Consider the following 27,030-nt stretch of genomic DNA (forward strand, 5'->3'; position numbering starts at 1 on the left):
ATAACGTCACAAAAACATGATGTAAGCGAGAAACGCAAAGCAAGGTGCAGCGTGCGCATTGGAACTCATTGAACGTTTGCGATTTAACATTACGTTACATGGCAAAAATTTAGAAAATACTTTGATTGATGATTAGAAAAACAACTGTTCTTAGATTAACCTACCTGGCAAGTAACAATACATTACACGAAAAATCGTTTTTTGTTTTAGCATAACATTTCTATTAAATCATACATGACAGCCTCTAACCACAGTTTGTCCGTTAGCAAAGTCTTTTGTAATCGATGATGATGTAACGTTGGGTAACATAAATTCGCGGGGTACTTAAATTCAGGATTTTTCGAAAACGGGGTATTTAGGGATATGTGCTAGATGCAACATCAGTAATACCGCTAGAAATGCAAACTTGAACGTTACTCAAAGTCGATCCCCACCGTCATGGAAATTTGTACATTATTCATCGGGGCGTTAGCTGGATGCCGTAGAAATGGTAATACTACTATGTCCGTTCTTGGTTCTACCGACTCAACACACGGGTTGTTCCCGGAGGCCTGATGTGTGCGTTACGGCCGTTTTTTCGTGTATTTTTTTTTACTTGAACACGTCTATATTCATAGCACTCTCCTCAAGCCAAGGATGGAACGAATAGCTGCTGTATAGAATGTAATTAGCGGTAAGATATTCAAGACGAATCTTCTCTCCCGAATTAATGTTCACCCCTGTCCGACAGCACCGTCATTGTGCGTGCGATGGACGGTAGTTTCAAGTTGAAATATTATGGTGTCAGCACGACTAAAGATAAAATCTACCATATATATGATTAGTGCAAAGATAGTAAATGATACTGACAGAATAATAGAAAAAAGGATGGTTTATTGTTCTGCTAGATTGATTTCAGTCAACCATTATCGGAAACATCCCGAATTTATGTTACCCAACGTTAATCATATTTACCTGAGTATAATCGTCAATATCTTCGGTCAGTGTAGAGAAGCCCACAGTGCATAGTGATGTTATATGCTGCATTCTCTTTGGTGCGTCACAGAGTGGCCCTGAACAACATACCAGAGGCAAAGGCAAGACTTAGTGTTAGTCATAGATTTATATAAATTATTAAATGAGCATGGATTGGACATGTCGACAGTTAATAATAAAACCCGAATATGAATTCATTCATTCGTTCACCACAATGTAGAGTTTATCCAAAACAGTTTGCCGTCTTACCCTGTTTCAGTCGCACTTGTCTCAACTGTACCGCGTCCAAAGGATGAGTTAGCATGTCCTGAAGAACCGTGTCTGCTGACGTGGCCTGTCCGTTGTACCATTCTGCTGAGCGTGTTGTCGGAATCAGATCGTCTTCAACCCAACTCCAGAATGAATCGATGTCTTTGATCTTGAAGCGAACAGAACAGATCATTGTATGGTTATAATGGTTCAAAAACAATTAATGGAAGTCTTCCACGGTTGTCTCAAAAGCTCACCCACCGTCGTGTAACATTTGCTGGACACTGCTTTCGAGCCAAACAGCAAATAGTTTTGGACATTCTTCTATGGAAACCAAGAGGCCAAGTGCACTGCAGAAGTTTGAACTTTTACCAATAGTTTGTCAGAGACACATATGATTGCATATGAACACTTAGGACAATTGATGTTGGACAGGGCAATATGGAGTGATGTATGTACTTATCTTGTCCCGGCCGATGGCCGATAGATGATGATGACGATGTTTATAATTATATAATTTTTATTGCATTTATCTTATACAGCTAATGATAAAACCATCCACCAGATCATATTAGTCACTACCATTCATCCTAACAGATGTGTAGTACTTACACCAGAGAAGTCTCCCTCCACGATTTGTCCTTTCACGTTCTGTGTCATGTAGAAGGCCAGCGGGCTCCGTTCTTGGTACGCCGTGAGCATGATCACCGTCACGAACAGGCCGAACACGATCACCTCTAGCACGGCGGCACGACGTTTGCGTTTCTCTGCGCTCCTGGCTCTTGCTTCGGCCAAAACTGATTCATCTGGCGGTGACGTGGACCTTTCTTCAGCTGAAAACTAATATCATAACGAGTACATGTAAGTGCCTAAATGGTACTGGTAGTTTAAAGCCAGAACAGCGTTCAATAAAGAAGGCACTATCAATTCTTTAACAGCCATACGTCCACACGCGGACTTTGGTGCTACGAAGAAGATATTGTTGAACCTTCCAGTATCTTCTTAGCAGAGGCAAGATATCGGTGGCCAAATTCCCCCATGTTAAGCGCCGAATCTTGAGTGTGGAGGAGGGGTCCAATGGGGAAATCTAGACCATCTAAAATGCTACTTCCTGCATTTTTGGACAAATTTTGCTGGTAGACTAAGCTAAGTTTAATGGCATCTCTATTACTGAAAATATTACACAAGGTTTCATCTACCTTTGAGTTGGTGGCATAGTCGGCTGCACGGTTGGTGGTGAAATATCGCGTCCAGCTGGTAGCACTGGTCCCCATCTTTCCCCGTGCGGGTGAGCCGCCCTGTTGGACAGCTCTGTTAGTAAACATCTCACCAAAGCAAAGCAACCATATACTGTACAGAACAGTGAAGATAGTACTAGAGTTTATGATGTTGCTGCATTACCGCTGCAGATAAAAGTGTAGAAAATTCAACATATCCTCATGATATAAAGATGCAAATACTTGCAAAAAAAACTTTAAATGCAAAGAATATCGGAGTTTAAAAGACAAATACTCCTTGATGTTTCTATCACGATTATTCCACAACAGAACTTTGATACTATGAATCTACTATTCACATATTGACATTTGTAATGACGTGTAATCCGACAAAGATAAATGAATGTAAAAAATGACCAGTAGAGTGAGCCCATAACAGAAGGTAGAAGGGTAAAAGTAAACTCCCAGTTTGACTGACTACTTTGGCTCATTATTTGATCGTTTCTCGTGTCGCAATGGAGTGAGATAAAAACTACTATGAAACAGGTCGTTACCTCGTTGTATATTATATACTCCTCATCGTCTTCTGTGGCTTTGGGAGGTGGATCATCATCCTCCACAGGTTTCTAAGTAAAAAAAAAAGAAATCTTCATAATTATATAGTACACTTTGCACTGCCGCAAGTCTTACACAAATTTTCATCTATTTCCTTATTTTGCACATAACAAGTAAACAAAATAAAGCGAAAAAAAAATTATGATGGAAGTAGTACAGCCGTGCAAGGGAGGCCATAAGCTTGAAAGCTTATATGATGGTCACCCAACGAAATTTTGTTATAGTGGAAATGATTTAATTTAGGAGAACTGTACCTTGGTGAATAAGGCAAACAGTATGGCCAACAGAAGCAGCTTGACAGGCTGCACTAGAAACAGGTCACTGACGAATGACGTCACGAAGGTGAACACCCAGGCCTCCGCCTTCGCTCTCCCGAAACTCAGCGTGTACAGAACCGTGAAGAAGGCCGCCACGAAGCTCGCGGACCACACGAGCAGCCATCCTGGGGGTGCACATATTTGATACATTAGATATCAGCCTTTTGAACTGTGTTGTACTTGATTTTATGCTAGCATATGTCAGTTGATATATGTTTGTTATTTCCTTTTTCAGTTTTGAAAGTTGACAAAGTAATAAACACAGATCACTGAATTTGTCTCGTTGTATGAATCCATTTGGAATTGGAGTAAAAATAAACCTTACAATTAGGTTGTTTAAGGCTCCCATGTCAATTATTCCTGTCTCAGTTTTCACTAGTGACAAACTGTAGATACTGTTCCAGCCTTGTTCAACAAGGTGGTAGTGAATATTCTACAGTCTACAACTCACCTACAAGCGCACCCCACCAGGGCAGAGACGACTTTTGTCCAAGGCCAGCGTTATCTTTATCTACGTCACGCATCTTAGAAATTCCTTCAATATCAATATCCTGTAGGACTTTGAGCTTGTGGTCTTTTGGGTTGTCACCGGGGACGGGTCGATCTCTTGGATACCAAAATGACGGCGTGTCTGGGTTGTTGGAGGTAAAAGCTTGCTTCTTCTTCTGCTTCTTAGATCCCCGGTGTAACAATCTCAAAACGCGTCTGCCTGGCTCCGAGTTCAACTTCTTGCCGCTGCTCTTTTCGGGCGCTCTTGTTCCCGAGTTGCGGAAGAGAAAGACGATGAGGAGGTTGACTGGTAGGATGATGAGTGCGCTCTGTATCCCGATCATCAGCTGAGACAGAAGAATGCGAGGCATTGAATGATTTTTTTTAACGATCTCGCTCAAGGCCGTAGGGGGCCACTTCTCTAAGCAATGAAAGTAATTGACCGGCACTTGACACTGCACATGCGTACTCGAATTTACGAAGGGCTTATTCTAACGTTCAATCACGCGCTATATTTGATATTCTTTAGGATGTTAATGGATTGAAGCTGTGAATATTCTAGAGTAAAATGTAGCATAAACATCTAAGTTGAAGTTTGCATTCTTTCTCGTCACCTGTGGAAGTGACATCGGAGGGTTGATCTCCAAACCAGCTATCCTGATCGGCTCGGGAGGGTCGAAGTCGTATCCGCGGCCGAAGAACATGATGTTGGTGATCATGGTGCTGTAGAGCAGCGTCAGGCAGCAGGACAGGCGCTGGACACGGGTGAAGGGGCTCCGCGCTGGACGGCCGGCCACGGAGAACCAAAGGTGACCATCATTCATGTCCCTGTTGGAAATGTGTACAAGACAGTAGGTAGTTTTCCCCCGATTCATTAAAGTGGATGGCAGCGTATAGGATTTCTGGGACGGGTAGTGACTGCAATACAAAACTCTATAATATCGACCCCCTACAGACTGATTGATAAGAGCAGGCAAAGGAGAAGAGAGCTTGCTGGGCACTTTGGCAACACCCTGAGCTGGTGGCAAGAAGACAAGTGATTGTTGAAAAAACGACCCCTGCAGCTCCGAAAAAGAGCAGCTAGAGAGTCCAAACTTATAATGTCACTTCTTACCAAACGCAGGAGCTATTTACCACCCAAAAATCGTTACCGGAACACATAGAAGTTCGGCTGCAAACCCAAGGAAAGCTACCGGGACCGAAAATGTTATAATTTCTTCGATAGGTCAAGACTTACAGTGGTAATGAAATACTACACTTAAATCATTTATCACAATATAAGAAGACCAATTACCTTGAACTCTTTGCAAGGAACACGTTGCGGAATTTTGTCATTTCCTCCTCTCCTGCCGTAGGGATGAGACGCTCTATCTTTCCGTCATCTTGGTCAACAGCGAGCCACCTATATGCACACAAAAAAAACACATGAAAAGTAACAATCGTCTTCCGCGGTGGTATTATGTTCGCGGTTTTCGCGGTGAACTTGCGATAATCTAAGAAAGAGGGGGAACATCTGACTGACCCAAACGGTTTGACACATTTGCTTGTTTGTTTGTTTATTCATGAGAAGCTCAAATTGGCCTACAGGTCATTGAGTCACTTTCATTGAGGTCATAAGGGAAGAGGTAAGGGTCAGATAAAATATAACAGAGATACAAAGTCATGTGCAGTACAGTATATACTCTGTTTCTTGAGTACCAATGGCCCGACGCAATATTTTTATCCTAAAAATAATAAGAAATGTGTCTACAATGTAAGTATATTTCAAACGACCAATGTCTTTTGAAATATGTTCACTGCGCAACACGCATACATCATTGTAGCTAGCATTACAATCTGTATATAATCTTTACTCATAACTGGATCATAACTTGGTGAGTCATTTAATCTATATACAATTTGTGCCCGTTGTGCTGATAATTACAGTTCAACTTTGCTTAAAAAATTACATTACCTGTTACTTAGGAAATATGCTGTCTCGTTTGTTCCTCTGTTGGCTACAACAATCTGACTCAGGTACCTGGGAAAGAAAAAAAATATGAGTATTTGTAAAAAAGGTGCATTTTTCTACTACCAAATATCGACTATCAATATCATCTATCAATACACTAGACATTTTTCAGTAGGCCCTTTGCTCAACATCTGTTAGTTGGGCTGAACTTTCTGCATCATCAAACGATTTTATCATCAAAGCATATTCAAAACATATCAAAGAACGGATGACAAAAGTTTTATACCATAAACATTTATCTATTGCTTTTCTGTATATCTCTATGTTGACTCACCATGACGGACTGAACCCCGCGTTGTTGTGCCACAACCTCATGTGTGTGAGGACCCCTAGCGGCTCCTCTGTTGACACCATGAAAGAGTCCACACTGCCCTGTTCAAAGAGACATCGATTGTCGTCCCTCAGCGTAAAGGGAGGGCTCTCGTACTGACTTCCATAGAGCACCAACGTAACCTGTGATGAAATGCAGGTTAAAGTTAATGTTGTGGCTTGTATTATATCCTTATTGTATCGTTATCACTTTCTATGTATTACTTGTATTATTTATTATCATTTATCGACTACTAGTAATTAAGACTATAATCCATTGCATTAATCCATAGTCATTTCTTGCCGTGCAAATAAATGAAGAAACAAACAATGATATAGGCAGAAATCCAATACAGTTGTCATCATCTAAAATCAACCTAAATAATTTTTCCAATATATTTTGCATTCCATAGTTCAACCGGGGAAGGACTTGTTCATTATTAGCACACAAACTGCTTTCCTTTTGCAGTAAACATTTGGCAAGAAAATATCACCTCGGCAGTAGTTGGTTTTTGTCACCAACTCTTACTGTCCAGAGCTCTGTATGGAGTATAGTTTGTTACATTTCTTGTACCTGTAAGCCAGAATATTGATTAAAAAAAAGTACCATTAGGCGCTGATGATTCTTTTCCACCATAGAACATCATGTTGAACATCAAGCTTATAGGAGCATGTGCATTATTCCTAATGTGCATGTCCAACATGCCCAACCAACGGCTAGGGTGATTTAGTCAGACTACCTCAGCGGTTGTGCCTGCGTTGCCCCGGAATCCAGTGTATACCGTGATGACGTACTGACATTCCTTGCGAGGGTTCAGCTTGTGTCCAGGCAGTAGTCCTACTCCAGCCTGTAATTGCAGAAAAGTGAGAAAACACAACTGGATTATAGGTATTGACAACCCTCACACTATTAAGGTATCTTGCTAGGTTTGATATAAGATTTTGTTTATGAATACAAGACACGTACGTCATTTAACACTTAATCAAGCACATTCGACACAGCCACATGGATGACACATTTCCCTGTTTCTATTACGGTTTGAGAAATCCAATTACGAAAATTTGCTAATAGAGGAATGCGTATATTTTCCCTGTCTTTTATGTTTCAAATGTTCTCACTGTTTCATCCTTCATACCCCTAACGCATTTGCTCTACATTTCTAGATGAATTTCAATTAAGCTTCCATAAACACAATTATGCTTGAAGCATTTATCATTATTCCTTATTGTATAGTAATATTGTACTTGTAAAATAGTAGTATATGAATAAACGTTGCCTAATGCTCCTATGTTTTACTCATATGCCGCTGAGAGGAAACGTTCACATCAAAACTTCATTCGTCTGACCTTAGCGATGTCTTTCCTGTCTGCTTTCCTGGCCCAGACGATTCCCATCACGTAAGAAGCGAACACAGTCAGAACCAGGATGAGACCTGCCGGATTCTCCAAGATGTTTGCTGAGAGAGCGTCTTGGATGTTGAGTGGATTCGGCGCCACAAAACCAGCAAATTTGGTCAGGTGATCACACTGGCAGTGAGTGTGAGTTATGTTGGACATCAGCCCCACCTGTTTGAAAGATAAACGGTACAAATTTGTAAAAAAATTCCTTAGATTTTAGATTTTATACAAATTTATTTACACGTACAACGTTTATAGTCATCATAACGACCTGTTTGTGAGTGATATGGTAAACGGTACAAACCAATTTAACCAAAATTGTGACTAACTTACTCTACAGCCGTCGCTTTGCCACAGGTGGGTTCCGTTCTCCTCAAAGTAGACACAGGATGTCTCGAAGGCGTAGAGAGTGAAGTTGACGGTTTCCCCGTTGACTCGGTCAGACTCAGAACCGAACCGAACTCCTGTAATTGTAGATGAATTTGTAATATTTCTGTCAGATGAGGTCTGGGTCGGAATGTCTATGATGATAACTCCCAGCCCAAGTGTGCAATATTTCAGATCGCTTACTGTTAAACACATGTGTGTGTGTATATACATATGTAGAGAAGCGTTGCCTAATGCTTAAAAGGCAGCGAGTATATGTATATATATATGCTTTTGATATCTGAACATAAACTGTATGTCTAATGGTATCTTCATCATCATAATCCGTATAAAATATTTGTATATCATACAATGCTCAGAGATACAATGGTTGTCTCCATCGGTTGTTCTAGCTGATGCTAAATATATATGTGTGTGTATATATATATATATATATATATATATGTGGTGTAACATATTTTTGTACATTTTTATATTTAGACATTTCACGCCAGCGTTTCAATTACGCAATGTTCATAATTCATTTCGTATTAATCATATGACAGAACAAAAACTGATACCGATAAAATAGTCGGTCTTGTTATACACGTCCACATCTTCATCTGTGATGGCAATCTCATCTTCTCGCAGCAGCCAATGGTAAGCGCTTGACGTCAAAGATGTCCCGTTCACCCATGGGACGGCGAAGAGCTCATCATCCGGAACTGGCAGCGTGGTTGTCCAGTTAAATGTATCCGGTGTTGGAGGCTCGTGTTTGTTCAACCACAGGGTGACGTCATGAGGAAAGAGGGTAGTGTTGAAGTCCAAGCTGAAGCTCAATGCTGACATGTTTCCCCTAGCATGGACATGGAAAATCTGGGGGAAAATAGTCGATAAGTCGATTGGCCAATCATTAAACTCTTCACTAACACTGAAGCCAAGTTGAGCTGCACTTACTTACAATACCTTTAAGAATGGCACTACCGGCGGCAATTGATATCTGTACTGTAAGTAACATGCCTTTTATGATTGATTCTATATTATTGTTACCGTGTAATAAGTCGTAGTTTGTGTTTTTATATTTGAAGTCAGGGCTACCTGAAAAACAGGCTTCACAGCCTGAGTGTATTTTCCCCGTATAAATAAAATAAAATAAAATGAAAATGATTTGATTATATGGACAACATCCTCTGGGGACCCAAAAACCGATGCGAGCGTGCGAATAAAAGTTTTTTTAATGATTTACAGCATGGGGAAAACCTTTTTGTGTGTGAAAACAGACAAAAATTGGTGCGCGTGGATGTCATCCATACAATAGAATCAACATGGCCTAATATAACTTTTTGTCTATTTTGACCCTTTGGGGCATATGAAGATCACACATACTTTTATCTTTGGTTGATATTGTTTTTTTTTTGCCATTTGTATTCGCCACTGAAAAGTCACTATTAGTTATTTTTGTTATTTATGTTGTTTTTGTATAATTTTGTTGATATTGACTTTTCATATTCATTTGTCAAAATTAGTTCTGTTTAATTTCAATATTTTGCTATCTTTGGTTGATACTGATTTTGTTATATCTATTTGCCAATGAGGCTGTTATTACTATCATTTTGGATATTACTTATATTTACAAAGTATTCCATTTCTACCTCCACCTTTACGTATTGTTTTTGGATCCGTAGCTTATGTTCATTTCCTGTACTTTGATTTTCTCTTGTTTGTTTTATGTGTTGTTAATTTTGTGAAATGCAATAAAAAGATAAAAATTTAAAAAAAAAGATCACACATACCGACATGTCACCGAGTAGTGAAGATGTAGTAAAAGTGTACATCCAGTCATCTAGGCTTCTGTTTTCCCTTCGTGTCAGGATGTCTATTGGTTCAACCAGGGCAGACACAGGAACGGTCGAGTTGCCACATTTGACCGCGAGGCCTGTCACATCTGATTCGATAATCCGCGAATTGTTTGAATATTCAAACGGGTTGAAATTAGATTCCAGGAACTGCAACGAAAAGCAGGTTTAGATTATGGTAGATAGATTAAAAAGTGAACCTACATCATTCTATCTAACGTTAAATCATGATGCATCTGAATATGGTCTCATGTTTCTACATATTATTAAATATGATACTAATATAGAAGAAGAAGAACTTTATTACACGACTATTGTAGCAGGTACAAAGTATGGCAACAATAGTTAACATAGAACAAGACATAAGTATGGAATTAAACTATTCACTACAACAAAATGACTATCTTAGGTTTTACATGATTCAAGTTGGGCTAATTACATGATTCAAGTTTGCCTATATATACACTGTATATAACCTACCATTGAGGCCAATTGTTATGACTGTTTGATTAACAGTATCGTTTGAAAAAAAATGTTTCTTAGTATATTCCCACATCCTACAACAACAACAACAAAATGTAAAAGATACATGTAAATGCGCCAAAATGGCTTCATATAATTCTTTTTTTTTTAAATCTGTGTTCTTTGAGAATCATTTCTAAAAGAGCTTTGTGCGAAATCCCTGAAAAACACAGGGAAGTAAAAATAAACACTAATAGACTGATTTGCATGTGTAAGCTCTTTTAAGCCCCCCTCACACTTGACTTGTGCGTATGTGCAAGTCCGCATAAGTTGCGTGTTAACATTTTTTTTGGTTTAGGTAAAGTTTGCGGCCGAAAAAGTAATGTCTTTGGTTCGATAACCAGGTTGCACTACGGTGCGTTAAAGTAGAAAACAATTTCATCCCCTCAAACTTTACCTAAAGAAAAAAAATGTTTTTACGCAACCCATGGGCACATGAATATACGCACAAGTGTGAGGGGGGCCTTTTTTGTGACAGGAGGGAGTGGCAGATCGTACCTGTACGCCAACCGTCTCCCCTCCCGGGCAGTCATCTCCAACCAGTGCCGATATGGACGGCACGCGGACAAAAGAGTCGCTCACACCCGCCACTGTGTACAGCCTCTCGGAGGGGTCACCGGGATCTTCTCGTTCAATTCTCACGTGAATCTGTATAAAAATTAATAATTGTCTCAATAATACACAGACTATGATTCTTAACACTCCCATTCCACTAGGGCGGAGAGCTAGCTGCGACCGAGTACTTAACGAATTTCATGGATAAAAACGAATCTTTTTACGCTTTGTTTGTTATGTTGGCTTTTCAGTCTTTACATTTTCCCAGATATTCCTATTATGAAGAGTTTTAGAAAGCAAATTTAGTTGTACAACGAGGTCGCAGCGCAATAAGGTTGACAATACACACAAGATACAGTGATTTTTTAGAATTTTAATGACAAGATGATTTTCGCAAAGAATAAGTACAACCAATAATGTGACAGGACATCATTGAAACAGAATTTGGTTTTCCTTATTTATTTGTCAAGATGATTTTCGCAAAGAATAAGTACAACCACTAATGTGACAGGACATCATTGAAACAGAATTTGGTTTTCCTTATTTATTTGTCTATGATGACTATTTTTTTTTAAATTTTCGTTTGACCTTATTTACTTACCTGTTAAGATGAGCAGCTATTATCAAGTAGTCAATCGCAAGGGGAAACCCTCGAAAAACCTTGGACGTTTTGGGTTTCCCCAGCATGTTTTTTTACTTACTGTTCGCATTAAAATGTCCTTGTCTTTTATGTGCAAATAAACAATACACAATCGTACCTTGGATGTATAAATATCAGCAAACAGATCATCGTCATCGTAGGCTGGCATCATGTTGAGTAAATAGATGTCGTCGAGCACATCCAAGGCTTGGAAGGTTTTTGTCGTGGCATCTTTGTTCTGTAAAGTCAAAACACACAAGACTCACAAGTGTTACCTAAGTAGAATATCACTGGAAAGGTAACATTGGCAAGCAAAGACATGATGTTTACCTTCACATGATCTAGCCTAACAAAGTTATACCCCTTTGCCAATATCTATTTGTTGTTTATTTGCTTTGTCTAATTTTCTTTGCCTACCTTTTCCAACATGTCGGAGAATCCCACTCCACCTTCTTGCTCCGCCATGGCCTTCATCTCAGAAGCTTTGAACACATGGACTGCGCCTGCAAGGTATTGGTAGAGCTCATTGACAAGAACCCAGACCTTACAGGTTTTATACCAAGCATGAGTATCCTTTAGGGCATACGCGATCGCGAAAGGCTAGCCTCTACCAGGCTCCACGGGTCGCTAGAAAGAGTAGAAATAGGCAAAATAGACAGATAACATGCCAGAGGAGTTAGACGGCCTAAGTCGAATAAACCACCGAGTGAGTGAAGCAATCGCCATCATCATCTAGCCAATTTAAACTGACACTAACATTGAAAAGTTTAAATCATTGCATTATTCGCCAAAAATTAATACATGGCTTACTTCTTCATTAACCCATGCTTATGACGTTACGGCTGTGTAGCCTAAAAAGAATGGAGGCTTTTGATTCGTGCACACAGCCTGTCTATATGATGATAACTGACAGAGCACCGTGAAGTGCCTCCAGTCTGTCTTATACATTATCTTATAAACAGGAAAAACACCAGTTTCCATGAAAATGCGAAAACGTGTTACTCAACTAAAAAGACTTGTCATTGATGTCAATTGCTGTTTAGACAACATACCTGTAAATATGAATGCCGTAGCGGTGTTCACCTCTTTCACCGTCAAGGTGTCATTTCCTGACAGATCTCTTAACGTCTCAAATGTATGCTGCATACACGTAGAACTATCGACCTGCAACGAAAATAGATATAACTTGAAACTCTATATCGTTATAAACATCTCATTACGTTCAGAATGGATTTTCATATGGTTTCCTAAAAAAATGTCCCGTAGCTTAACTCGTAGCAGCCTCACAATTGAGCTCCTGGTTTTTTCTTTGATTGGTTGGTAACTGGCAGACCCAGGTTCTAATCTTGGGAAGGGCCTCCCGGTTGGGGCTGCACACGTCTTTTGGAAAGGACGTAAAATGCCTTGAGCACGTTAAAGGGGAAGGGCTAGCAACACGTAATAACCCCTCCCTGTAGAGATATACCCTGCTACTGCAACAGCAAGGGAACTTGCTGCTCTATGTGCCAGTAGGCATTTCATGGTGAACAACAACAGCATTTCCCTTAGCACGACACCACCATGTTGTATCAATTCCTATCGTTAATGTCACCTCTTACACCATAGGCATAGATACATTTTGTCCTTCTGCCTCGCTTACAACAACGAAACACCTTCCATTAAACATCAGGGCAAATTTTGGTCAAATTATGTGATATTATCAATTTTAGTACAGTTGAACTTCCAGACCAGATTCCTAATCTACTGACTGGTCTTAAACAATGGAAATGTTTAGAGTTCTGGCGATTTTGAATAAAAAATACTTACTTGTGCATTACCAGACACATACTCGGGAAATGCAGTCAATAGCAGTATAGTGGTTGCCAACCCTACAATCCCGTCATAGTCCTGTAGCTCTACGTTTGCCATGTTCTCAGCCATCATGTCAGTAACCTAAAGAATACAGCAATAATTGAACAGATGAAACAACTGTACCGTTTAACGTCATATGCGTCGAGATTAAGCCCCGGTTGCTCATAGCCGAACATGGCCTCCCGACCATGGTTGGGAGAGGTTTGGAAGCTTAGAGGTCGGCTGGTGTTCGGCTGCGCCAGCTGAATATTTTTAGATTTTGAAAACATTCAGCTGTGGTAGGGAGGTCTGGAATGGGTTGACTGGTTGTTAGAAATAAACCCGTAGTGGTCAGAGTGTGTTCGGAGGTCAAATTTGAATCTTAATCTAGAATGGTCAGATTACTCCCGACCTACCGCCAACCTTGGTTGGCTAGTTGTCGGGCGCCATGTTCGGATATGTGTACCCGGGGCTTGAGTTGAAAGTTCTTGCAAGTTCTTGCCCGTAGGCTAATTGCAAGTAACGTTACATGTAAAATAAAAAAGGATGGACAGATACTGATGAATCGTATAGCACTTTAGTCTAACCACTGACCCTAAGTTCTAACTTATTGGGTTCGACTTCGTCTTTCGAGACAGTGCAAGACCAATGATCCCACTTTTTCTGTAGTGTGTGGGTTTGTGATGCTAGAAAGAGAGTAGTTTTGTTTTCATCTGTAAACGTGGAGAAAATAGCATGGAATGTACCTCAGTGATGTCCTCCCCTTTGTTGGCCAGGGACGCTGTAACGGCACCAACTGTCACTGAGCTCATGAACGCTTCGGCCGAAAACCCCAATGACAGTAGGCTGTAGAACGGCCCGACTGGACTGCCGAACAACTCATCCGCGAGTGCAATCAATTGAGATTTGTCAGGGGCTGTGATCTAAAGGTGGTCGACATAAACACAAAATATTAAGTCCAGTTCATTGACCATATTCTTTTGGAGAATAGGAAGAAGAGGAAACGGAGCAAAAACAACATGTTTTCTTTCCGTGAAGAAAATATAATGTGAACGGATGGTCATAGGTATGTAAACTGAGCATTAATCTGGATTTTAGTTTACATACAAGATTTACTAAGTTAACATATTAAGCTTGGTTATAGAGAATTGACATATAAGTCCGGAATGTTGGTACAATTAAGCTATTAATTTAGTTTATCAGGGTACCGGTTGGCAGCTTTTTGCTACAGTCGGTTGGGTAACTAATTTAAAGTTAAGTTGAATGTCATATTTTTTCACCGTTCACTTATTTGCTTGTCTTTGTTAACTGAAATTAGAATTTTGTTCCTCTCTGCCATTTCTATTATCATTTAGTGTATAACTTTTATACGCCATTAATTGCTTTATTGTTACTATTTGTTACCAATTACGATCATTATCGTTCTCTGATTAGTTATCATGTTGTTATCATTTGTTATTATTTACTATGATCATTAGTATCTTATGACTTGTTAGATTTATGTTATAATTTGTTAACATAGATGGAAGAAGACCTGGAACAAGCCGTCATGGCTTTTTTCTTCCTCCAACACGTGTTTGTTAATGTTCGTAAACTGATTTTAACATGTGCAAATGAATAAAATCAAAAATCAACATCAGAAACACAACATTTTTCCTGAACCAGGCATTAGCCACTCACCAAAATCGGGTCCATTATAACCGTGGTGCTGCGTCCGTCAGCGCTTGATGCTACCAGCTCTATTATTATGTTACCAGGAGCGATGTCCAACATGGGTGTGTAGAAGACCTAATTTAAAGACATAAGTAAATTTAGGAATTGCTTGATATTTCTTAAACCTAGACCTAGACCTAGACCTAGACCTAGACCTAGACCTTGATCTAAACCTAGACCTAGACCTAGACCTAGACCTAGACCTAGACCTAGACCTTGATCTAAACCTAGACCTAGACCTAGACCTAGACCTAGACCTAGACCTAGACCTAGACCTAGACCTAGACCTAGACCTAGACCTAGACCTAGACCTAGACCTAGACCTAGACCTAGACCTTGATCTAAACCTAGACCTTGATCTAAACCTAGACCTAAATCTAGACCTAGATCTAGACCTAGACCTAGATCTAGACCTAGACCTAGACCTAGACCTAGACCTAGACCTTGATCTAAACCTGGACCTAGACCTAGACCTAGACCTAGACCTAGACCTAGACCTAGACCTAGACCTAGACCTAGACCTAGACCTAGACCTAGACCTTGATCTAAACCTAGACCTAGACCTAGACCTAGACCTAGACCTAGACCTAGACCTAGACCTAGAGGTTCCAACGTCGTGAGACGTATGAGGCAGTCAGATCAGTCCATCACGTTGTCCTTTACCTACATTTTCAACGGAAAAACTAAAATGACGCAGTGAAAAATAATACAACACACTTACCCAGCCAGAATACGCGTTTACAACGATGTCCACAGGCGTAGCCGGGCCATCCCCGGGGAACTTGACTGTTGACAATTCAACTCCCTCCGCTTCGAGCTTATACTTGATATCTATTCTAAGTGGGCCAAGCTCGTCATAAAACTCTGCAAAATGAAACGTAATGTAGTTATGTCAATGGATGATACATTATTCTTAGACTAGATTCAATCATAGTACATGCAACATGTCCAAGACAAAAGATACAAAAACTAGACATTCTGCTGCAGTATCAAGAAAGGCCGCTAGGATGTCCATAATTGACCTTCAGCTCGGCCTTTCCAATATCTACCCACTTATCATCACAATCCATCCAGATCATAACTTATGATGACTAAAGATTTTCGAAAACTCACACACAAACACACACGACAATACCTCCATTTTCACGGAGGTAAAAATACATCTGTTTGCTGTCAACAAGAAACGATACCTTCGCAGACGATGCAGAACTTGTCCACTAAGGATACTCCCTCTGCCGGAATGACGGAGCACACGTCTGGTGGTATTTCTGCGGAGCTGTCCTGGAGAAGCCTCACTGGTACCGGGTTCCTGATCACGAGGAACCGGTACTCGGCAATCCTCGGAAAGGCTGGGTCGATGTAGGTGGTAGCCCTGATCGTGTAGTTTCCCGGAACCTGCAATGTCAGACAAAGAAAGTCTCAAAAGAATGCTTTACATTTTTTTACAACAAACCTTGGGAAGATACCCGCTTTCAGCCATGTATTAATACGAAATGCATCTTTTTGTATCAATCGCGATTTTAGCCTCTTCAAAGACGACTGCGGTGTAGCAGGAATAATCAGTTTATTTCAATCAATCAACCATTGATATTTATTATCATTGCGATGCAAATTTAGAATACTCAGCAACGATGGGGTTCTTTGGTACGTACTGTAAAAACGTTGGGACGAACTTTCAGGTTACTGCTATCAAGGAGTAACATATCGTTAGTCCAGTCAAGGCCAGGAAAGTCTGCCGGGGCCTCCTCTAGAGTCCATGCGTAAGGACCTGAAGTGTCTATGGTTGATGGCATGGTGAGGTGAAACATCTCGTGAGCCAGTAAGTCCCCAGGGTTACAGTTTGCGGAACAGCTGCAGAAACGAAATACAATAATAATGGTTTATTGGTCAGAAATTACCCGTGCAATGGCAGCCAGTGTTGAATAGCTGCATGGTTTACAATCACATAATACACAAGAGATTCATATTTGCTCCACACATGCACTTTGTGGAGCTGTCAAAAGGCTCTGGGCGGCTGCCATTCGGCGCCAGCAGGTGACCTTCCCCAACCGAAGTCAGGTATAGTGAGAAAAGTCATGTAAAGTGCCTTTCCCAAGGGCACAACATCGGGACATATCAGTGGTTTCAAACCCTGGACCTCTCGCGCCACACAATGCAATGGTGTGTACAAAAGAAATGTACGTACATTATTCTGTACTCTCCGTAGCCAGGTACATCGATGGTGTGTATGTTGATGTAGGTATAGCCAGGTTGATGCCCCTCAGCGGAGATGACCAGGCTGACTTTGACAATGGAGTTTTGTGGGACAGGATTGGTGAGGGTGTGGAAATGCAGGTTACCTCCGTCTGGATCCGAACCCGCCTGGAGGTCTCCAAGAAGAGCTTCACAAGCCAATAGGTCGCCGCTGGTAACTGGGAACAGTTTGTTAAAGATTGAATCTGGGGTTCATAGCTATATGTAGCACTATGTTAAGAGTTTATTAATTCTACATGAGAGATAGGCTGTTCTGCGGATATTCAATACACAAAATCTATTCTTCTGGCGTTGATGCGGATTCTCATCTTCACTAGTTCATAGCAGGTACACACGTCAATGTATTTTTTCGCCCTTTTAGGTGGGGTCTTTGCCAGTGGGCCTCCCTTTGTCTGCCCGTGAACTAACCGGCAGGGCCCCTTTTTCCAATTGGGACCTAAGCATTAAAGACCCCTAAGCCGACCAGTGGAAAATGGTGACCGGGATAATGGCTATGGGGCCCATTGCTATTGTGATCAAGGCACGATTGGTTCCTACTGTTTCTTCACTGAAAAGATGTAACCTACCTGGCGGGTTCGGATAAGAAACTGCTTCACAGGACCAGGCGTAGCTTAACTGGTCGCTGGGGATCTGACAGTCCGGATCATGAGCCAGCGAGGCCCTGATCCAGAAATGCCACAACGGAAGGGTCCTTGTGGATGAACCAAAAACTTGCGCAACAATGGGGAACGGTATCACCTCCAGCCACGTCTGAGCCACGCCGATGCTGGTATGTCCGATCTCGGGCACTTCTATGGTCACTGTGACCTGAAAGAATCATAAGAACATAGCAATCAAATTCTATCAGCACCCGTAGTGATGTTTTCCTGATTTTAAAATAAAAATGGGTTAACGTTACCTCCGGAGATAGTCAACACGAGAATAAATTGTAGAAGTGCCACGTGTGTAGCCATGAATGTAGTGGCCGTCCCGGTAAGTCAGGTGTCAGTTTAGTTGGAGACCAATATAATTTCATTTCATTTCTCATTTTTATCTATTTACCCAGGGTGAAACCAGGGTCAAACCTATCGCCCCAAGGGCGGTTTTCAGTGTGCGAATTAACGTACCTTACTATATTTCTAATGTATTTCACAAACTTAGATGAGCTTTCCTGCGTGTATGATGTGATTCCTGCTTATCAAGCTGTGTTTGTGGCTTTCCTACCTGAGCCAGAAGCAGACCGGCAGGCAAGGTCTTCGCCGGTAGATCGAGTTTCAACTCGTTGGCATGACCTTCAGGCAGAAACTCGTGGAACGCACCCAACGGAAGCGTCACTGAATCGTTTCCCCTTACCGCCCAACGTACCGACACCTTGATGCACAAACATATGCAGGAAACAAAATTAACACCTATTTCAAGATATCTTGGTCGTCAAGCTCACCATTGTATTCAGTGAGAGTCTAAGAGGCGTTTAAAGTTTTCATTTTCACTACACACTAAGAGCAGAATTCTAAGCCATCCCAACAGTTCCAAGTGCGCATGAGCAGTCCCGGTGCATTGTGGTCTGAGGTCAAAGTCTTTCACTTCATAACGCGTTACGTTTCTTTGTCAAGACCTGTTTGCAAAGTTTTCCACTAGATGTTTGTTTACTTTTAAGGCCTTAACCTCTGACCTGACTGCGGCGCAGGAACTGTAAGGTAATCTATTGGGTACATGGAGGCCATCTCCTGTGTTAACATCATTTATTATTAATGGAAATACATTAAGAAAATGAAGGCGTCTGACCTTTGTGGCACTCTCATTTATTATTATTGATATTGATGAAAAAATAATTGGTGCGTAGGTTTTCTTTTCACAAGTCTCCAGCAAAATAAAAGCTCCTGTAGTTTAGAACAGTGCCCTAAAGTACACCAGGTCTTCCAAAATGTTTCACCACAACAGGTAAGGAAACAGAAGATTCGGGTTATGCCGTCCACCAACCCACTAATGGAAACTCCTATGAGCAATGATAAATCATCATCCTAACGAAACATTTGTCATTACTTCGTTCAGTTAATCCTCTTTGAAAGAAAAAACGTCCCTGCAGTTCCAAGAAAAGTTGTTAGGATGCCCAAACCTACACCACTTCTTTCTGACATCAAAATGTATCTGTCACCAAAACATGAAAACAATAGCATGTCGGTTTGCTGCAGTACCACGGAAATCCACCGGAGGCTCAAAGTCGACCTTGACCTTCGTCTCTCCAAGACCTACCTCATACCAAATATCGTCACAATACAACCAGAGGTTCGTTATGCTAACTACAAAACTCCGGAAACACAAACAAACACACAGACACACAGACAGACACTCCCAAAACAATATTTCCCGTTTTCATGGATATAACAATACAACGCTCGTAAGCTGTTAAAAGGGTACGAATCCTTACTTTGTAGGTGTGATTACACCGGATTGACACCAGAGGAAGGAGGCTGATGTTCCCACATTGGTGCACTCGCAGAGGATTGTCGGCACTGTAAATCAAAGTCAAAATTACAGCTCTCAAATACAAGCATTGCAGGTTTTCTATTTACGAAACATTACATGGCTTATCAAATTTCTTATTCAGTTCAAGTCCTTTTAACATTAACATATCAACATATCTCTTTATTGGTTTTGCTTCCTGGCTACGGTCAACCTCTGGCTTAATTGGGGGGGGGGGGTCAATTCTATTTTGGTCTGATACTTTGTCTTCCAAACGATTTTATTATATGTAACTATTTTTATCATATTTCGGGATGATGTAAAAAATATATCGTTTTCTATGGTGATCCCCCCCCCCCCTCAAGCTATTCTCATCAAAGGGTCTCAAGCTTGCCCTGTAAAACGAAATAACATTGCAAACGAGTTGGTACCATTCTCACCGCAAAAAGGTATACTTTTGACTACTGTGCCATGGTATTGTGATTTTGTTTTGTTTTTTGTGGTCATCTGAAAAGCCACTTTGACAGTTCCGAGTGGGCCAATCCAGTCTTGGTGCATTGTGGTCTACGGTCAAAATCTAAGGCCCGTACACATCACATCAACCTTGACCTTAGACCACAATGCATCACGACTTCGCATGCGCACTCGGAACTGTGAAATGACTTCTGCTAATTTCCGAACCTGCGAATCCCCTCATGGATGTCGACTGTGACGTTGCAAGGTTGTGTGACGTCACCAGGCGGTTCAACTGTCGCGATGGGCAGGCTGCAACCGGTAGCGTGCAGGGTTTCACATTGGACGATCGTGGCTGGATCTGAATGAATAACCGTGAGATGTATTGTACGTAGAAGCACATTTTGTGGGGTCGTGTGGCGCAACGGCAGAGCGCTCGACTCAGAACCAAGACGTCCCGAGTTCGAATCCTGTCTTGTCACCGATTCTGTGCCCTTGGGAAAGGCACTTTACACGACTTTCCTCACTCCACCCAGGTGTGAATGGGTACCTGACTTCGGTTGGGGAAAGTCGTGTTGAGGTCACCTGGTGGCGCCGAATGTCAGTTCCACAAAATGCAAGTGTGGATAAGATATTATATATGTTGTGTTTTGTGTGAAACCTGCATCAATTCACCACCAGAAAGGCTGCCATTGCGGGTGATTTTTTGACCAATAAAAACCATTGTTATTATTATTTTTATTATATTTTGAGCGTTTTCTCGTCATAGAGACACCAACCTGGAGGCGACCAATCGATCGCTTTAAAACTCAGATTCGAATCAGCCTTAATTCCTACTACTTTTCTTTAAACGTTAAATCGCCGTCACTTTTTATCACGTCCAAAGTGCCAAAATTGTCAATCTGAATACATGTTTTAAAAGCTGACGCATTCCAGGATCTCACTGGCGAGTTTGTTTTGCCAGATTTAGTCACTAAAGCAAACTAGGAAGCAATTTGTCTGGTCATGGCTGATTCGAATCTGGGGTTCAAAGCGATGGATTGGTCGGGGTGTATTTGTATTATAAGGAATCGTAATTCAAGCGTTTTCGGACATCTGAAGATTTCATGACCCTATGGAATAACCGGTTTTTTGGACGTTCCTTTCAGTAGACGGCAATTTGTTGAATAGGAAAGAGCTGCTCACTGTCCTTGGGCTGGAGTATGAGTTCTCACTGTTACGTGTAATAGGGTTGTATAACTACGCCTTTTAAAGCTTAGCTTATGCTAGGGTCACATTTCCATACCGGGGCCCGGCCGGGATGTTTGCGGGAACGTAAAAAAAAATTCATATCAAGAAATATACACAGATCATGCTTATGAATAACCAGTTTTACGTTTATATCTTTTGTTGTCTTCTATGTCGTACTTTTCGTTCCGGAAAACTGCCCGGCCGGGCCCCGGCTTGGAAATGTGACCCTAGCATTAACCGTACACGACATAGTAGTAGCTAAAAGGTAAAATTAGGAATTGTTCCCCTAGAGTCGGACCTGTGATCTGGTAGACCTCATTCGCCCAGATCCCGCCTCTGCCGTCTCCTGCGCAGCTTGATGCCGGTCCGAACCTGTCGTAGGTGTTGAGGCCATCGGCAGACGCGGCGCACCAGCCGCCGGCTTGTTGAGCAAACACGGGGAAGCCATGAGAAACGGCTCCCAGGCAGCACCTTTATAATAATAATGGTTTTATTTAGTTCGTGTAGTTGTACAGATTAGCAAGGCCTTTCGGCTTGGCACTGAATTGCTCTGACAATCACAAATCACACACAATAATGGACGTCTAACACATTATGGGACAGTTAAAATCATTCGTCACTAGTATTACTGACTAAAAATATTTAAAAGCTTTAAGATGCATAGAATATAAAATTGAATAAAAGGATCAGAAAGCGGTGATCACTATCATGTATCCCTAGTATGGCGTCAGCCTTGGGACAAACTTAAGAGTTCAGAAGTCTGACAATATGTGGAATGACAGTGTTCTTAAAGCGCTCCATGGCAGCACCTTTCGATGGGGTCAGCCAGACTTGGATCTGTCTCCGAGAGGTGCGGAATGGCGCGAACACCAGTATCCCCCCAACATCCCAGGCTGGTGTACTCGGCACATAGTTTATCTGAGTGCAAAAAATAGATAATGTATTATTAAATCGTAAATTGTACTATGTATGTTAATGATTCAGGTATCCTATTAAGATATGGCGCGGTCATAGTCACATACTCGTCGCATAGTTTTTCTTTGTGCAGAAAATAGATAATGTATTCAGATTCAGTTTTATTCATCGTGACTTTGCATGTGACATAGAAATATGCACATAAAGCGCGTCATTATTTACAAAGGGGCTCATGGTTGGTAAAATTCACTATTTAAAACATTAACTATAACATTACAAATTTAAAAGTACTAAATCGTAGATTGTACTATGTATGCTAATCATAGAGGTATCCTATTAAGATACATAGGAAATAGATTCCCTCACATATGAGAAGCACTTGAAAAAAATATATTCCTCATGCGTTTTGATAAGGCGACTCCATACAATTCTACATTTTCGCCATTACCAAGAAAGGGAGAAGAAGTTTATATACTAGACTACGATACTAGTACCAGCACGTGTAAACTGGTAAAGATGTCATTGTTGTGACCTGTACGTAGCTCGGGTGAGCAAAAGTGTGCAATGTAGGTCTTCATTCATTTATCAAAGGATAAATGTGGCGTCATGTGGCGTCATGTGGCGCAACGGATGTTGGTCCCGTAACCTTTTTGAGTCCGTATACGTACGTAGGGACAGGGGGTATCACGGTGTCTATGGTAGGGTATTGTATTGGAAGGCGGGGCCAAGGACAGAGACAAGGACAGCGCGACGTCACTCCGCTCAAGGTAACTTATTTCAACAAAGCCACATACAAAAAACAATAAGCTTCATGAAGTAAAGGTAATCACATAGCCTTTGAAATGTGTTTGCATGTTGCTTCATGTTTGCTTGCTTTTTACGCCTTTCAAAAGGAAGAAAATGTGAGGAAATGTTGCTCACCATAGCAACCCCAAGGACGCCCGTCCGCCGCACAGGAGCAGAGGCTGCACGTTCCGTTTGCTGCTGCGACACCGTCACGACAGGAGCACGACGGGGCGGCGACATCGCGACACAGCGACGATTTTACTCCCGGCAGGGACACAACCGCCACCGACAGGATAGCTGTAATTTCACCAGATAACATTGGTCAAAGTAAAAGGTGAAGCGGTTGAACCTCAGACTGAGGATGAAGCATGACGATTTTTCGTTAGCTATTAAAATAGCGAATTAGCTATTAAAATAGCTAATGAAAAAGCGTCATGATTCGTCCTCAAGCAGCTTCGGTACGGCTCGCTTACTTTTGGTCCATCACACCTACTCTTCTCGACAAGTGTGTTGGGTTCTTTTACGTGCAGATGTTTGACGCCCGAAAGCTACGTCAACATAAAGCTTAACGCTCCCCCCTCCCATTGGTTAAGACATCTTCATTACTTTACCTGTCTCTTCGTATATTGTACCTGTTGCTGATCTTTTGTTTATCGCACCTATTGCAAATATCTATTATGTGAAATATCAGTTCGTCGATGAAGCACGTAAAAGAACCTGCCACATTAAGAGCAGGGGCCCTTCCTGGTGTGAGTGGAACATATGAATCTGTCCAGACATTCAGCTTGTACTCTTCAGTACAAACCTGGTGTGTTATGCTTTAAGCCATTAATTAAGGCGATTTCCCGGGTATGTAATACAAACAAACAAACATGCTACACGACATCCAAGAACATCTCTGAAGCGTCTTTCGATTCTGTCTATCAGATGAATTCTTACCTGTAAAGAGTAACAGTCTGTCAGTCCCCCTCATGTTCGGGATTCTTCGCATGTTGAATATGTGCACGATCCAATCTTGTACACACAAATGAGTTAAACGTATTTCTCCAGGTAGTATTTATGTGTGATCAAACAACAATGTGTTTCTCTGACGTATCTTTAGCTCGTCACTACACAAAAGGCTCTTTTGTCCTTTTGTCCATCCAATTTTACTGCAAGCGTTACACAATCATTTGACCAAGGACATTATACAATATATTATATATATAGTGTCCTTGATTTGACAGAGCGCTCAACGAATTTCACAAATAAAAAAAATACTTTTTGAAGCTGTGTGTGTTGTTGTCTTTTATGTCATACATTCACATTTTGCATGATATTCAATTATGAAGTCAAGGGTTACACAGGTTTAGGTTGCAGTGTGGTCGCAACACGATCGCCGTCCAGTGGAATGGTGTACTCGGTGGTTTCCATCCTTTGACTGGACATAGTAGCGTACGAGGTAATATTTCTGTATCATCAAACAACAAAGTCTTCAAAATTTCTCTGACGTATTTATGGTGCATCATACTCCACAAAAAGGCTTTTGTGCCTCAGAATTACTCCCTATGTACTGCTAACGCTAGTGTTTTTTTTCATCCTTCGAGTGGACATAGACTCATAGTAACGTACCAGCCAATATTTCTGTGTGATTAAACAACAATGTATTTCTCTTATCTCGCGTCATACTACACAAAGAGGTCCTTGAGTCCTTCATCTAATTCTACTGATAACGTTATTTTTTTGTGTATCCTTTAAGTTTTCCATCCTTGAGTGGACGTGTTCTGGTACTAGGCAATATTGCTGTGTGATTAAACAGCAATGTCTTTCTCTGACGTATTTTTCGTGCGTCATACTACACATGCAGGCTTTTGTCCTTGAGTCCTGAATCCAATTTTACTGCTACCGTTCGATTAGTGGTTCCCATCCTTTGAGTGGACGTGCTAAGGTACCAGGCAATATTTCTGTGCGATTAAACAACAATGTATTCATCCAAGTGCAAAGTATATGGGGGGTGTATATGTTTTGCTGCCGAAAAGCATCACCAATCAAAATGCAATGTGTATTGAAACGGCTTCAACTTCCAAGATAAGAAATTCGTCCAAGTATGACGTACATTTTCAGCAGGCGGTAAGGCAGATTTAGTAGATAGCAACTATACATCAGCCTAATACATTTTCAACGATTTTCGAGTACAAAGTATTCCATGATAAGTCATGGGATGGGAACATGGCGCCTACTGTAAATGAGAAATATTCGCGGTGGTTTTATGCTCGCGGTTTTCGTGGCGACTTCTTCATCGCGAAAATTTTGATCTATCTTCTGTCCTCCTACCTGCTTGTTTCAACCGCGAACTTAAAGCCACCGCGAACACGCCATTTTCTCCCTACCGCGAAATTAAATCGCCGTAAGCATTTTCCCTTTTACAGTAGTCCCATGTTTATTTCTGTCCTTCCTTGTTTCCAAGGACGTATTCACTGTGCGTCAAAATACACAAAGAAACTTTTGTCCTGGAGACCTCCAACGTTATACATAGTGGATTTCATCTTTTGACTGGACGTAGTAACGTATAAGGCAATATTTCTGTGCGACTAAACAACAATGTATTTATCCTAGTGCCTATTGTCCTGGAGACCTACGCCCAATTTAAAGCTAACGTTAGTGGTTTGCATCCTTTGACTGGACGTATTAACGTACCAGGCAATCTTTCAAATTTTTCTGTGCGATTAAACAGCAATGCATTCATCCTAGTGCAAATCATACGGGAAGAGTGAACTTGCGTTTAATGTGGTCTTTGATAGGTTTTGGAATACTTTTAGTGTAGGAAAAGGTTGGGGAAAATTTACCAATTGTATATATGTTTGTGTCACACTGTGTGGACAAGATAAAACGTGTTGGGCATGTGGCCCAAAATGTATCAGTCCCTATGTTTATACAAGGTTGTGAAATACATGTATGTGACCTTGGTGACTGCAGCAGAACGTCTTGTTTTTGTATCTTTTGACCTGGATATGCTATGGTTTAGATTTTTTGATGGCAGATAACTTTTAATGTTAGGAAGAAATTGTGCATGTTTTATCCTCCTGGCAGCTTGTCCCGGTGCCGAACAGCAGGAAACAGCTCACCAGACGAGTCCGCGAGATCAAAATGACATTTTCGGTAATAATAATAATGATTTATTAGTCGTAAATTACCCGTGCAATGGCAGCCAGTGCTGAATTGCTGCAGGGTTTACAATCACATAATACACGACAGATACATATTTGCTCCACACTTGTACTTTGTCGCAAGGGTCTGGGTGGCTACCATTCGGCGCCAGCAGATGACCTCAACACTACCTTCCCCAACCGAAGTCAGGTACCCATTCACACCTGAGTGGAGTGAGGAAAGTCGTATAAAGTGCCTTTCCCAAGGGCACAACATCGGGGCGTAGCAGTGGTTTCGAACCCGGGACCTCTCGGTAAAACACGGTAGCAATACGACCGGCGCCCTCTCGATCTCTGCGCGATTCTCGGCGATCGGCCGATGTCACAGAGTCCCATCCAAAGTAACAGGGTAGATTTTCAGACTTGAAACCAGCTGACCGCGCTTTTGTAGAGACTGAAAACGGAGCTTGAAGATGTCCGTTGTTCAGGGGCGTCATCGATGATGGTTTGAGCGTTGAAATAGACTCCAGAACTTTCAATGAAGTTCGCGTGGTTTTTATTTCGCGCTAAGGCGAAAATGGAGTGTTTGCGGTAGTTCTAAGTTCACGGCAGCGCTATAGTTTCATACTGCTACAGTATTGGACTAAAAAGTTTGCGGTGGCTTTAAGTTCGCGGTGAAACGGTCGCCGCGAAAACCGCGAACATGAAGCCACCACGAACATTTCTGCATTTACAGTATTTTCCTGCTGTTCGGAACCGGAAGC

General features: G+C 41.4%; 1 protein-coding gene across 1 annotated transcript; it reads right to left on the reverse strand.

Moving 5' to 3' along the window:
* Positions 1-2,415: 2,415 nt before the first annotated feature.
* LOC136447137 (polycystin-1-like protein 2) lies at positions 2,416-24,114 on the reverse strand. The gene is made up of 33 exons (XM_066445834.1): positions 24,081-24,114; positions 23,277-23,438; positions 22,250-22,358; positions 21,739-21,911; positions 20,439-20,571; positions 19,723-19,807; positions 18,519-18,665; positions 17,882-18,122; positions 17,248-17,473; positions 16,715-16,913; positions 16,253-16,457; positions 15,784-15,926; positions 15,030-15,137; positions 14,096-14,272; positions 13,326-13,451; positions 12,572-12,683; positions 11,937-12,022; positions 11,638-11,757; positions 10,823-10,972; positions 10,357-10,359; positions 9,740-9,952; positions 8,528-8,822; positions 7,914-8,044; positions 7,530-7,748; positions 6,923-7,030; positions 6,148-6,326; positions 5,817-5,882; positions 5,157-5,264; positions 4,477-4,690; positions 3,825-4,209; positions 3,311-3,498; positions 2,996-3,067; positions 2,416-2,535 (listed from the first exon to the last, which is right to left on the reverse strand). Exons 1-33 carry the CDS (start codon positions 24,112-24,114, stop codon positions 2,416-2,418), a joined length of 5,037 nt encoding a protein of 1,678 aa, XP_066301931.1.
* Between the last annotated feature and the right edge of the window lie 2,916 nt (positions 24,115-27,030).

Source organism: Branchiostoma lanceolatum, chromosome 13, assembly GCF_035083965.1.
Source record: "Branchiostoma lanceolatum isolate klBraLanc5 chromosome 13, klBraLanc5.hap2, whole genome shotgun sequence".
In the NCBI taxonomy this organism is placed as follows: domain Eukaryota; kingdom Metazoa; phylum Chordata; class Leptocardii; order Amphioxiformes; family Branchiostomatidae; genus Branchiostoma; species Branchiostoma lanceolatum.